Source organism: Lepidochelys kempii, chromosome 12 (genome assembly GCF_965140265.1).
Source record: "Lepidochelys kempii isolate rLepKem1 chromosome 12, rLepKem1.hap2, whole genome shotgun sequence".
Taxonomy (NCBI): domain Eukaryota; kingdom Metazoa; phylum Chordata; order Testudines; family Cheloniidae; genus Lepidochelys; species Lepidochelys kempii.
Genome location: NC_133267.1, coordinates 10,658,587 through 10,673,234, shown reverse-complemented (window position 1 = coordinate 10,673,234; position 14,648 = coordinate 10,658,587). Strand labels below are relative to the sequence as shown.

Genomic DNA, 14,648 nt, shown 5'->3' with positions numbered 1-14,648 from the left:
AAGGAAAATTGTAATAGTATAGAAAATACTTTCCAATAACTTTGTCCAATATAGGATTATAACAGATTCTGGAAATACGTGCTGCATTAAACATTATTCCGTCCTTCCTACAAACAAACAAGCTAAGTGGACAGGTGGTAATCCAGGTCTATTTCAGCAGTCTCTCTCTCCCCTAGTGCTTTATGAAGTTTGATTTGAATCCAAGCAAAATAGCACTCACCTTTGTTAGGTTCGAATCATTAAGAGAAGTCATGAGAACCCTATTGGATCTGAGGGTCGTAAAGAGGTTTTAATAGTGTTTGAAGATGATGCAAACATACGTTGGGGAGGGAAGGAACTTAACAACGGAGTGAGACCCATACCTCAATCTGGTAGAAACAGTTGTTCTGTCTCCAGTATTTTTGGAGAAGGGAGACAGAAATAGGTAGAAGGGATGAAGAGTCCTTTTAATCTACTGCCTTTCCATATTTCTTCTACTTTACACCTTTGGTGCCCCATTATTGTAGCCACCTTCCTCCCAGCCAAGAAGCAGACTCTTCCCAGAGTCAGTCAACGCCTCTATTTTGTTAGCTACAGGGGCCACCAATAAATATTACTGAGACAGCTTACTTCCCAGAGTAGGATTATGTGTCTCAGGTGTATGAGTAATATACAGGATATTTTCTTTGTTGATTTGAAATAGAGTACTGCCTTTCTTCCACACCAAGCTCTGATCTCATACCTTTTTGGATGCTTCTGGGTGAAGGACCTGCCGAATGAGCAACTGGCCATCTGTGCAGAGTGTATAAGAACTCCTTCCCAATAACTTCAAATCACTGAAGACCAGCTGGCTAAACTAAAAATAAAGTGGTAAAGTTCATTTTTATTGATGGTTCAAGCTTGTCAGTCCATCTTACTGCTTTACCATTTTATGTACCAAATGTATTTCCAAAGATAAAAAGGAAATTAAACACAATGATAATCTTTGAAAGATCACAACTGATAGAAGAGAATGTGGCTCCCGTTATCTGAAGGGCAGACAGACTACCATTAGGCAATTACAGGACAGAGATTTATACCACAAGGACACCCCCTCAAAACCAGAAAGTGGGCATTTCAGCAAAGTTTGAATTGTTGGAAGCTGCTGTAATTGTAACAGTAAGGTTCAAACATTTGGACTCCTTACTATCAATTTTCTGTTAAAAGTAAGAGAATATTAGATCAAGCATAACACTGATTTTGCAACACCACTTCTAGAATTAAATTGGACCCAAGTTTTATTTTGTTTTTAAGCTTAATAGAAAAAAAACATGAAGAGCTAGGACGCTACTCTTTTGGGTTTATTGGTATTTTAACAATCACATGTTAATCAAAACCAAACAAATTGAGGTCTGATGTCTTGAGTAATGAATTTGTAAGAGTCTATGCAAAGGCAAAAGAATGTTAGTCAGAGATATGGTACAGTAAACATTAACACAAAGCTATCACATCTTTTCAGGCTTCTCAGAGTGTTGATCTTCACTCGGAAAAGGATTATTTCCCACTAATTTCTGGATTGTTAAATGTTATTTTCCATCCTTGTACATAAATTTCTATCCTTCGGATCAATCTATATCAGTGCTAGAGGCCCTGATATAGGTATTACCATAACTAACAAGCTATTTACTGATTTGATAAACACAGATAACTTTCAAGGGGACAAACATAATTAGTTTAAATTTCCCCCTGATGCAACCCCCTCCCTGCAAGAATGTAGGCATTGTACCACAAACAAAGCAATAATTAATAGCATGATTCAGCATCCACACGTCTCTCTCAGTAATGGCTTTTCCTTGCAGTTTGTTTTGTAGAATACAAAAGGAGTACTTGTAGCACCATAGAGACTAACCAATTTATTTGAGCATAAGCTTTCGTGAGCTACAGCTCACTTCATCGGATGCATTCCTGTCCCAGCACAGGACAAAGTCAGAGCCACTGAGCTTGTCGAAGGAAGGGGTAATAGGGTTACCATATTTCAGGTTCCCCAAAAGAGGACACTGTGGGGAATGGGAAGTTGAAGGGGAGGTACAGTTGGGGGAGGAAAAGAGGGTACACCTGCGGTGGGGTTACTCACTGGAGGTATGGGGCGGTGTCACTCACTGTCACAGGGGTAGGGCGGCTGGCGCAAGCCCAGAACACAGCGAAAGCTGTCAATCAGCGCTTTCCTGTGGGACCCCCTCCCCAGAGCTGGGAGCCTGCAGTTGTAGCTGCAGGTGAATGGACCAATCCAACTGCCAATGCAGGGGAGGGAACCATCACGAAGCCGACCAATCGGGGCTATTTCTGGAGCTGCAGCCTTTGCTCTGCAAAAACCCTGGACATTTCCTGTTATTTGAAAAATCCACCCGGACAGAAGATGGAGGCTCAAGAGAGAGGCAATATCCTGGAAAACCCAGATGTATGGTAACCCTAACTGGTATGAGTCAGCCACAGGGAAAGCTTTTCATCTCCCACACTGGCTTTCATATGCTTCCTCTCCCCCAGAGCTGCACACTTCACCAACAAGTCACACTGCCTGCAGAGGACTTCTCCTAATTCACACATCTCCTCTGGGGAAGGAATGGGAGGGACACAGGAAGAGAAGTTTGTGGAAGCCTCTAGTAATAACTAGAGTGTGCTGCATCCTGGGAAGAAGGAAGGAGACAAGTCTGCAAACCTTCCTTTCTCTTATTTCCTTCCCCCTACAGGAGCTATAGGCAGGCAGGCCTGCCCCGCTCCCAGTCTCCTCTCAGTTCCCCCTACTCTCCAGCAGACTTAAGATTCCAGTATTCTGCCCTGTCCAAGACTCTTTTGCACAGAGGGATCCTTAGAGGCAAAGGAAGAAGATTAAGTACTTCCACATGCCCACAAACTGTAAAATGGCAGGTTCCTAGCATAGCAGCCAGGTCACTAAAGATGCTTTTCTCCCTCCTAGCACTTCTCTCATCCAGGATGCATTTGTGCTCATCACTATAGTATCTAGGCACCATGTAGCAATGACAGCTGGGAACTCAGAATTGACTCTTTTATTCCTTTCATTAAAACAAAACAAAAATCACACCAATCCAACTGCGGGGCGGGAGGGGGGGGAGGAGTCTGAAGGGGATTTGGTTCTCATGCCAAAAAAGTACAAGTTTCCATCTTTGACCTAAAATTGCTACTCCAGCAAGATAGCTGCCACAGTAGTAACCTCAAATCACCTTTCACCTTTCATGCACGCATATCACTGAATTGAGCAAAACGATAAACCTCCTCCTTTAACAAACACATACGATTGGAGATGCTGTACTCTTCTACAGTTTGTTTTATAGGTGTGCAGCATGGCACAAAGAACACTTGATTCATTCTGTGATCACAGAATGAGATCCAGGGGTAAGAGTTCATTGGGGCAGAAGCTACTGTGGAGAGCTGGAGCAGCACACAAGGCACATACACATATCATATAGTCTTGAGAAGACAAACTGTGTTTCAAGACGAATATGAATCCCCTCCCAAAATATGAACTGATCTGCTTAGTAAGATTCTGTGTAGCAAACTGCACAGAATCTCTCAGCCTGTGAAACCTACTCAAGTTAATAAACGTAATTGTTTCATGAACTGTCACAATTGTTTTGAGGCATGTATCTTCGTGCCACTCTATACAAAGGCTATTCAGCATCAGTACTCAGGTTTTCATTCCCACCCGGCACATATCTATCTTAAGCATTTACTAATCCCTGGCAACCCTTGGAAACTGTAGCTTCAAGGTTTTAGGGCCAGAATTTCAGACATTTTACATGTTCAACTGCATCTCTTAGTACCACAATTTTACACAGGTTCTTTGATTTTTGAATTGCAGTGCCCAAAGGCCCAAGTAAAGATCAGGGCCCCATTTCGTTAGGTGTTGCGCACACACACACAGGAAGACATGGTCCTGTGAAAATGCACGTACTGAGCTCATTTTGCTTGCCATGATGGTAACTGCACAAGCAAATTGTGTGCATAATTTGCACACATTTTGTGCAAGGAATTGCATGCCTGTAGTTTCTAAAAAATTCTGCTCTGCCCTGCCCCCTCTCCTAATACTCACTGTAGAGTAAGGGTTCAGTAGAATTTCACGTTCAGGTAGGGCTGAATGAAATTTACACCAAGAGAGAGACGAACCAAAATCTTATGATGGTTCTGTCACATTTTGCACTATTGGCAGAGTCTCACTATCCATTAAAGCAATCAAATCAACAAAAGGTTAACCAGTTAACAGGTTACGTTACAAAAGCAGGTTTCATTTTTTTCAAAGAAAACGTTTTTCATTAAAAAGCAAAAAAAAAGTTGGCCAAGCAGTTTTTCCACCAGAAAACTTTCATTTGATAACAGGGAAAAAATTATTTTGAAAAACAATTTCCAATTTCTTTTGAAAAAAAATTTTTTTTTTAAAACCATAAGACAGTTCTCCCATCTCTCAAAGAATTATTCCCTCTTCCCCTCCAAGGAAAAGAAAAAGGAAAATGGAGTACAATGTTCTTTTTTCACTTTCCAGTCTTAAAAATCACTCTCTCTCGCCCCACACACACACACACACTTTTGTAGTGTAAAAAGGAGGAAGAAAGAAGAGAAGGTAAGTTTGGGAAAGATTATTAGATTTATTATTCTATTAGATTTTTTTCATTTTTTCCCCTTTGCACCCCACCCCCATGGGAAAAGAGTATTAGTCATTCTTTTTCCAGTGTAAAAAAGGTAAGTGTTGTTTTTCTCCACACACACTTTTCCAGGTTTTTTGGAGGATGGGGTGGAAGGTGGAAAATGTTACTTTCTTTCAATTTTCATATTTGAAAAAATGTGAAAGGGAGAGAACATTTCCACACACACACGTCACTATTTCTTTCTTCACAGGAACAAAATAGAAATAAATCTCCCACAACAAAAACAATCATAACCACAAGAAGTGAGAGAAAGTAAGTAATTTTGAAAATTTTGTTTTACATTTTTAAGATTTTTCGTTGTAAAGTTTCAAAAACAAAAACAAAACATTTTCTTTTGAAGTTTCCACAATAGTCCCTCTGTCTACTCTCATACACACACAAAAAATTAACCAGCTCGATCCACTATGGGCTCAGAAGGATGGTCTTCTTCTAAAATATTTAGCCTGCAGTTTAAGAATTCGAGTTCAGAGCAGATGAGAGTCAAAGGTCTGAAGAACATGAAACAACACAGGAGGTTATTGTTTGAGGAAGACTTTCAGCCACTGCATAAAACCCAGAGATTAAGATCTAAGAGTGCTCAAAAATACCTCAACTGCAATATAAAGACCAGCAAGACAAGCACATTCCAGAGGGGTGGAAGCCCCTCAGAGGTGCAGCTTTGGAGACTGCTACATCCACAGCCCAGTAGCAAAGAGCCCCCCTGTAATGACGGAAACTGGGAGAGTTGTCTGTTTTTTCATTAGATGCAGCGCCTTACAGTTTTGCTGTAACTATTGTCTATGATAGATACAATAAAGGAGAACAAATATTTGCCACCAAAAAAAAGGGGGGGGGAGGGGAGGGAGTAGGGTGACCAGACAGTAAGTGTGAAAAATCGGGAAGGGGGTGGTGGAGTCATAAGAGCCTATATAAGAAAAAGACCCAAAAACCGGGACTGTCCCTATAAAATCGGGACATCTGGTACCCTGGTAGGATGGGGCGGGGGAGACTAGAAATAGCTGTAGGGTTTAACTACAGATTCTCATGGAAAGGAAGCAAACAGTGAACTTTGTGCTTGATGCTTCTGAAGAGGCACAGAGTCCATGCAAAAGGAGTGCAAGCAGGAGATGTTTTAAATTTAATGGAGAGTTGGTGAAGGAGACAGATGCAGGACAGCGACTTCGTGTGGCAGGAGCCTTAAAGGAGAAGGGTCTCCGACTGACTAAGAACGAGGAGTGGTTATACAGAGTGACAGATGAGCCCAATACTAGATAAGCAGAGGGGATAAGGGAGGGAGTATTTGCAAAATGGGTCGAACCAAGTCCATGGAGCATTGTTTTTCTAAAACAATCATAGGGTGTTTACACTACATCTTTAAAAACATTAACAGTGAAATTTAGTGTAGCAGCACCCACATCTACTGCTAGAGATAGGTTGATAAAATCACCCAACCTAATTAACAGAGCAGGAGCAGATTTACCGTGAAACAAATCATGTGGTGGCCCAAGACAGGGGGGCCCCCAAAATGCAGGACAAATCTCATCTAACAATCTGCCCGAGACCCGGCCGGCTGCCTGCATGCCGTGGCCAGTGGCCCCACACCACTACCGGAAGCTGCCGGCTGCTGGCACGTCTCTGCGTGCCCCTGGTGAGGGGGAGGCAGCTCCGGGCAGCACACAGAGACCCACTGCGCGCCCCCCCCCCCGCAAGAGGCATGTAGAGACATGCCAGCAGCAGGGCTAAGGCGGCTCTCTGCCCGCTCTGCCTCCCCCCCTCTGCGCCGCGTCAATCCCAGAAGCGGCCAGCATGTCCCTGCTGCCCCTGGGAGGGGTCGTCACTCCACGCGCTGCCCCCACCCTGAGCACCGACTTCGCAGCTCCCATTGGCCAGCAACTGCAGGCAGGGGCAGCACCTGGAGACCCCCTGGGAGCCGCTGCCGGGGGGGTGGGAGGGGCAGGGCAGAGGTCATGCCAGTCACTTTGGGAGCCGCACCACGCGAGGTAAGTGCTACCCCCTGCCCCCATCCCACACCCCAACCCCCTGCCCCAGCCCAGAGCCTGCTCCCACACCCAACTTACTTCCAGAGCCCGACCCCTCACCTCTTGCGCACCCAAACCCCTGCCCCAGCCCAGAGCCCACACCCCTCACCCCCTGCCCGAGCCCAGAGCCCACACCCAGCACCCTCTCCCACACCCCAACCCCCTGCCCCAGCCCAGAGCCCACACCCAGCACCCAAACTCCCTCCCTGAGCCCAACCCCCGCACCCCCTCCTACAACCCAATCCTCTACACCAATCAAGGTACCTCACTTTATTTTAATTTACTTCCCATTACTTATAATATAGGAAGAGGATGAAGAAAAAAAAAGAATGAAACACAGTGGGGAGACAAAAGAGAATGTTCTTTTTCTTGGCTGGGTCCCGAGTCTGGGGGGGGGGGGGCGGAAATGAAGCTGCGCAGGGGGCCCCACTAACTCTTAATCCGCCACTGTAACAGGGGTTTATAATATACCAGCTAAAAAATTGCCTTGTGGAAAGTTGGCAGTTATCAGATTAAAAGACTAATTTAATAAAGACATTAAGCAACTGTAGTAGAGTCTTATCCCACCAGCCTCCTCCACCCAAAACAATCTCAACAGGCACCAAGGTCTGGGAAGTTTGAATATGAACTGCTTAGCTCAGTCCCAACTCTTGTTACCACAGACTCATGTAGGGAACTACACGGCACCCAGGAAACAGTTATAGACAAGTCCAATGTCTTTTCAGATGAACACCAATAGAGAAATGGTTAATAAAAGCCAAGAAATTCAGGCTTTCAGTCAAAATGCTGACTTCTGCTTCTCTTACCACTTTCCCCGTGCCCTTGGCTCCAGTAATGAAAACCACCTCACCTCTATCTCCTCTCACTCATCTTTACACTTTATTTCACAATGCCCCATAGAGGTGGCAGATCTTCATTTTAACTGAGAGGGTATGTGCCTTGCATGTCAAAATCCCTCCTTGAAACTCACTTCTTCCTCGAGTCTCACAAACACTAGTGTCTGTTGGCAACATGCTGACACCCATAGGTGCTAGAACAAAGGATGCTGGGGGTGTAGCAGCACCCCCTAGCTTGAAATAGTTACCATCATATACAGGGTTTACAGTTTGGTTCAATGGCTCTCAACACCCCCTCTATACAAAGTGTTCCAGCACCCCACTCTTATAAAAAGACTACGATTACATCACCATCTGGGTCTCTCAGTGTGTTTTCACAGCCAGTCTTTGTCTTTTGAGATTGTAAGCTGCGCAGAGCATGGAGAGCATCTTTGTAGTGTGTATTGTGCATGGCCAGCCACTTTGGTGGTGCTTTAATAAATCATTTCATGCATGGGGAAATCATTTAGTAGTTAAACTTTGAAATAAAAGTTCAACAAAAATAAAGTTCTGTGGCAAACAAGCTGCTTTGTACTTAACCTCTCTGAAGCCAAGACTGTTCTTGGAGGAGAGGGAGGGAGGAGAGAGAGTGTTTGAATGCTAGATTGAAAAACTGGCTGAACAGGATTCTGGTCAATCAGCTGAGAGTAGAGAGAGAAGCGGAGAGACATGTTTAGCCAGCAGCATGCTGGATGGGAGCCAGCACAGACTGCTATGTTTTCTGCAAACCAGTCCCAAGTGGCTGAAATGACATAGCCGTCTTCCTGTTGCCTTAACTATGACTGAACAAACAAGCTGTGGATCTTAGAGAACCGTGAGGATTCTTCAATAGGCCCCTTTCCATAGTTATGATTTATAACGAGCTAATGTAAGAAACTGGCTGTTTGGATTTCCCTTCTCCCCGGCGCCCAAAATACTCATCCTTGAAAGGCATCTGCATCCGTTTCATGCAGCATCTACAGTTAGTGTAGAAGTGCTGCAAGGACATAGTTCAATTGCATAATCCATCCATACCAGCCTGATAGAGCAAATCATACCTAGCAGTAAGACACTATCCCAATCATACACATGTGGTTCTATTAGAAGGAATGGCAGGAAAGACATCAGCTTCTCACTCACCAGATCTGCTCCTTGCACATATTGAGAGTTAGATCTACTTGCTTTAATGTCTACAGCAAGTGTTTGGTTTCACTCCTGTTAGCCCTACAGAGTCAACACAACTACAGCAGAACAAGCTATGTCCTATTCCAGCTCAGACAAACAAAACTGTTAACGAAGTTCCAGGCCGAGTTCTGTGCTCTTGGTGTAGCCCAGAGTGGAATGGGGCTGTAGAACCTTTTACCATCGTGGGGCACAAGAAAGATGCAGAAGGTATTGAAACTCAAGTTGTGTTCTAAATTTCAGCTACATTGTGACTACCCTTGTGTAAGTGCACCCAGGGTATAAAAAAAAATCTTCTCAGCATCCTTTGTTCCCCTGCAATCTGAGCCTAGCAGTGATAATGGTGAGGGTCAAAGATAGGACAATGGCATGGCTCCGCATGCACCAGCCAGTGCAGTTGGGCAGAGGGATCACAGTTGCACCCTGCGAAAGGGTGTAAGCAGGGGCTATTCTGGCCTACACCTTGATAGGGGCACAATGCCTCCAGGAATTGCTGTCAGGTACGCTGCCTCTGGGAACTGCAGCTGGAGTGACGTACTTCTGCACCTCACTGCATATATATCACTGACAGTAGCTGATATGCCACAAGTTTCCTAGGCTGGCAGCTGAAGGGTCGGGGAATTCAAATTAAATAAATTCACTCTGGAGGCAGACATGGAACCCATATTTCTACATGCACAATAAGTGTTCAACTTTTCTCTTAATGCAGTAATATATAGGACCTTGAACAGGGATGATCACCCCACACACTGAATAATATAAATAACCATTTATTTAAGATAACCATGTGATTATATCCAGCTACATTCAAGTTAATTTAAAAGCATACACATTTATCCTTTAATGTGCATGTTAGTAATTTTGATTTTGAGTCTAACTTCAGCGTGGGTCACTTTTTGATTGTAACATCTCATGTAGTGTCTGCTTTTGCAATAATGAGAAGTGTGAAAGAACAGAATCAAATTGTTAAAATATGTCAGGCCTATTTTGATGGTGTCATGAAGTACTAGGTTGTATTCTGTAACAAATCGCACGGTGTGTGCGTTTTAATGTGAAAACCCCGAGATAAGAAAGTCATTGCAAGCCTACAGCTTCCGCTTGGATAGGCACCCTCTCCTCACAGCCCTTGCCCCAGAGCCTGATCTTGAGAGAGACCAAATAACCACAACTTCTATTCCTAAAAAGTGAATGTTTATGGAGTCACAGGTACTGAGGTCCTAAGAGGAGACCTCCTTTGCTCCCTCCATTGTGCATTTTGCTCATGCTCCAGCTGGGACAAGGGTCTGTACTTGGATGCCAGTAGCACTTAAAGACTTAAAAACAAATAAACAACCCACTACACTATGAGAGCCTCAAAGAGTCTTCCACCGCTTCTCACCAATACGAGACCTGATGTTTCCAACAGGAGAGCAGCAACAGCTCAAAAATTTCAGTGGCCCTTAAAGGAGTCAATTAGAGTTACAGGCAATGCCTAAGCACCCTATGTGCAATTCATCAGCTTGCTGTTAGACAGAGGTATGAATATATTCTACATTCCAACACCCCTTGACTTCAGGAATATTCCCATTTGGATGGTGTGTGTTGGGCCCCATCTTTATGAGTGATCCACATTTCAGATACAATCTGAACCAATAGTTTTCTGCTCCTTTACTCTTTAGATCTTAACTACCTCTGCCTTATCCCTGCAATGAGAAATTTAAAGCATGTCAATACGATAAAGAGGTGTGTAGCTAGTGTTTCATGATACTGCTGCATGATAAACCTTTATTATGCTAGGTAACTTTTTAAACAGAATCTATAGTAAGCCTTTTCCTTTGTTCATCTGTTAACTGTTATTCCATATGGCTGACAAAGGGTACATGGTGACCTTGTATTGAAATCACCATGTGAAAAAAGTGTAATCCATCAAGCTGTGGCTAATATCTTTCTGCTTCTGGCAATATAGAAGAGCTACTGTATCTGGATACTACTCTGGGCCTTGCTGGCACAATAAGAAATATACTAGTGGTTACAGTTCTCCACAAGGGGAAAGCTTCACGTTAACAACATAATTATAGGGAGAAAACACACAGGTCAAACCCTCCCACATGAAATTTTATATTAGATTTTCCTTCTCAAAGCTAAAAAAGAAATTCTGCATATGGAAATGCCCTGCTTTTGCCCTATTGCACAGAAATATAGGAAGCACTGTCCAGAGGGTTAGGGTGCTAGCCTAGGAACTAGGAGATCAGGGTTCAATTCTCTGTTCTGCCATAGATTTCCTGTGTAATTTTGGGCAATTATTTAATCGCTCTGTGCCTCAATTCCCATTCTACTTTACAGAGGTGTTGTGGGAAATACATTAAAGACTGTGAGGCTTCAGATAATATAGTAATGGTAGCCCTAAACATGCATACAATAGGTTGATATCAGAATTTATAAGTTTAACTAGAGTGAAATATGACCCTAATCTCAGATAGAAGCAAAACTGAGCACTGAGTTTCCAGCCATTATAAATATCATCTTCCTTGAAAAATATTATGTCACTTTCTAATAGATATTAATCTTATCTCTTATTACTGTTCCAGCTTCACTTGCATTTGCTGCCACTCCAATGCCAGTAAAATAATTAGAGTGCAGTGGAGTTTCTGCTCTTCTTTCAAGTCAATTTCATCTACATCCAGGGTTCATATGAAAGACAAAATGATTAACGTATCATGGAATCAGTTATTTGTGAAAACCCATTTCATCCTTCTTTATAATTGGCATATGCTTAGGGATAATAAACATCTCAACATTGTTCTTATAAAAATTAGAGTAGGCTTAGAGCTCTGATGTGATAAATTCTAACAAACAGCAGCAAATTTTCTTCAGTGAAAAGAAGAAGAATTGTTTGGGTTGTGTTTGTTTTTTAAATTCAGGACCTAAATTAAAACAATTCTGTTTATGGATATTTTTCTCAATGTCAGTTTTTAAAAAATTGATTATTTCTCCCCTTTAAATTTGCCACCCTCTCCTCATGCTCAGGTGCCAAGAAACCCACATTTTAGGCACTGATATGATTGACACCACAATGCCTTACTACTGGGGAGAGAGTAACCATGGAAGTCTTGGGAAAAATAAAATAAAATAAATAAATGAATAAATAAAAAGCACATGTAGGTCTTACAATGGTGGGACAAAGTCCAAGGGAAAAGCTATTAAGGGCATTACCCAGAATAAAGTTTTGTCAGATCCTTTCAGTTAACAACAGAAGGTAGAAAAATATAGAATTATGAAGGGAAACTTATTTGAAAAAAGTGTTGGAAAGTTAGACGTGGAACTGTGCTGGGGCTAATGTAATACTAGTTTGCTGGGTATAGATAGGCAAGGGGGAGAAGTAAGGTAGCACAATGTGGGTGGGGGAATAGGAAGTTCATACAAAATGGCTCATTAGAACTAATTGTTTTCTTGCTGCTGTAAATCTACTATGACTCAAACAGCATAAGGCAACAGGATTACCAGAGGAGCTTCCATTGTGTATACCTTTCTTGCTTCATTTTAACTGGGTTTGAGGTTTTATATGGTTCTTGAAAGTAAACGGCAGCTGGTTGCTTAGCTTTTAATTCTTTCTGGGAAAGAGTGTCAATCTATCTTTTAAGTTACTACCTAAGAGAAAAAACTGCCTGAGTCCTACCCCTCTAGAATATTTATGGCCAATTTTGATTAATTATTTCTTAGGTGGAAGTTTACAAGAGCCAGGATATTTTCATGCCTGTCAGCTACGAGCATCTATGGCATCCATCCAGCTCCGGTAACACAGTAAAGCACAAAAGGCAAAATTATGGTTCAGGCCACCGGAACTTCATGGTAATGAAAACTCAAAAAAAACCACAATTAGGTTATTTTAATATCTAATGTTGAAAAAAATATAGATGGAAAAGGCCAAAGATAAGTCATTTGATGTGGTACTTCTGTAAGACAAACACATTCCAAGCATTTATAAAACAACAGGGCCATGTTCCATTATTGTTAGTCTTGTTTTGCTACTGTACTATCATGATGTGAAGCAACTGAGAACTACTGAAACATTTGATTATTGAGAGGTGGGAAAAAATCCCACCCACCTTCAAACTAATTCTCTCTCTCTCCCCCTCTCTTGTTGGATCTGGTAATGGAAGCTAAACAAGCTACTGCACAAGTTTGCTAGAGAAGTTAGGCTCAACACCAAGTTGCAGAGAAGTTTTGAGTATTCTAGTCTTAGGCCTGGGCTACACGGGGGGGGGGGATGTTTCAAACTAAGATACGCAACTTCAGTAGAAGTATCTTAGTTCGATTTACCTGGCCGTCCTCACGGCAGCGAGTCGACCACGATGGCTCCCCCGTCGACTCCGCTTACTCCTCCTGTCAAGTTGGAGTACAGGCATCGAATTGGGGATCGATTTATAGCATCTAGATGAGACGCGATAAATCGATCCCCGATAGATCGACCACTGCCCGCTGATCCGGCAGGCAGTGAAGACGTACCCTCAGCGATACACACAATGGAAGGCTTTTGTTGGGACAGAAACTAATAAATGCTAAGAAAGGGTAACCCCATAGGATTGAAATGAAGCTCATAAACTTTGCATAAAAGGAGTGAGGGTGAAGCAGATTGCATGGGAAAAAGAGAAAAATGTGGTGCATATCTTTCTGGACTTGCCTTCACCCCCAAAAACAATTAAAAAATCCCACACATCCTGGTAAAAAACCATGTGCTGAAAGTGAGGTTAGTTTCCTGGTTAACATGGAAGTTGATGGAGGAAAGGGTTCTCTCTCTTCACCACTCTCCCCCACCCCAGAGGAATAAGATAATTCTGCCTCCCATGACTGTGAATATTTGGAAGATCACCACTGTAGAGCTATACATAGTATCAAAATACTAATTCCTTTCCCCTTCATGGGCCAAAGTTTAAACCTAGATAAGGTTATATTTCTGCCCCTAAGAACATATTTTAAGAATGGTTAAGGTTGAGAAGTGAAGCAGGCTGGGTTAGTGCATTTGAAACTCCTAAACAGTGGCCGCAAGGACCTTCTCCATAAAAGTTCTAAAAGTTTCCTCCAGTTTCATAATCATACATGCTCTACTGAATACTACCCACTAGCATGAACACTGCTAGCTGTTGAAGGATGCATGCAGATTACACAGGGACACACACACCCTTAATGAGTTCCCAATAAAAAGCAATGGGAAACAGTAACATTTTACGGCGACACTACTTCATGCTTGATCCACTTTCATATGCAATTACCTATCCACACGCAAAGAAACCAAAACTAAGAACCACATTCAATAGCCTGGTCCCGGGTCACCTCTTTATTTAAGAGGAGACCTGAACGGTCCAAGAGTATACAAAAGAAATCCCCCAATACCACACCTTTAAAAATCTAAGGATTAGGATGCATTTTGAAAGTTTTGCTGGCATAACTATGTTGCTATGGCTATGTCTACACTGTGCACCTCACAACGGTGCAGCTGAGCCACTGCAGCCATGCTGTTGTAAGGTACGCTGTGTGGCCACTCTCTTGCCAGAAGAGAGCTCTCCTGGCGAAAAATAAAACCACCTCCAACGAGGAGCGATAGCTTCGTCACCGGGAGTGCGTCTCCTGCTGACAGCTGTCCAGACCGGTGCTTTTCACGGCTAAAACGTTTGTCCTTGGGGGGAGGGTGTTTTCACACCCCTGAGTGACAAAAGTTTTAGCAACGAAAGTGCCAGTGTAGACATTGCTAAGTGATGTCATTTCCCCCCCCCCATACAGTTATACCATTTTTAAAACTTACAGTAAATGCAGTTATATCGGTATAAATGTGCCTTACCAGAATAAGCTATATGGACATAAGCACTTTTATACTGTGCCCTCACTATGGGAGTTTTGCCGCTTTAACTATTCTGACATAGTTAAAAAGTGGCAAAACTCTA

At 42.8% G+C, this 14,648-nt stretch overlaps 1 protein-coding gene across 5 annotated transcripts in view; it reads right to left on the bottom strand.

Moving 5' to 3' along the window:
• The window catches only part of ESRP2 (epithelial splicing regulatory protein 2), a 61,182-nt gene that overhangs the window by 30,931 nt on the left and 15,603 nt on the right, over positions 1-14,648 (bottom strand). For all 5 annotated transcript variants that reach the window (XM_073307561.1, XM_073307563.1, XM_073307562.1 and 2 more), the window contains exon 4: positions 722-835. In XM_073307561.1, coding sequence (XP_073163662.1) covers positions 722-835 — 114 coding nt within the window. The remainder of the gene's footprint in view (positions 1-721; positions 836-14,648) is intronic.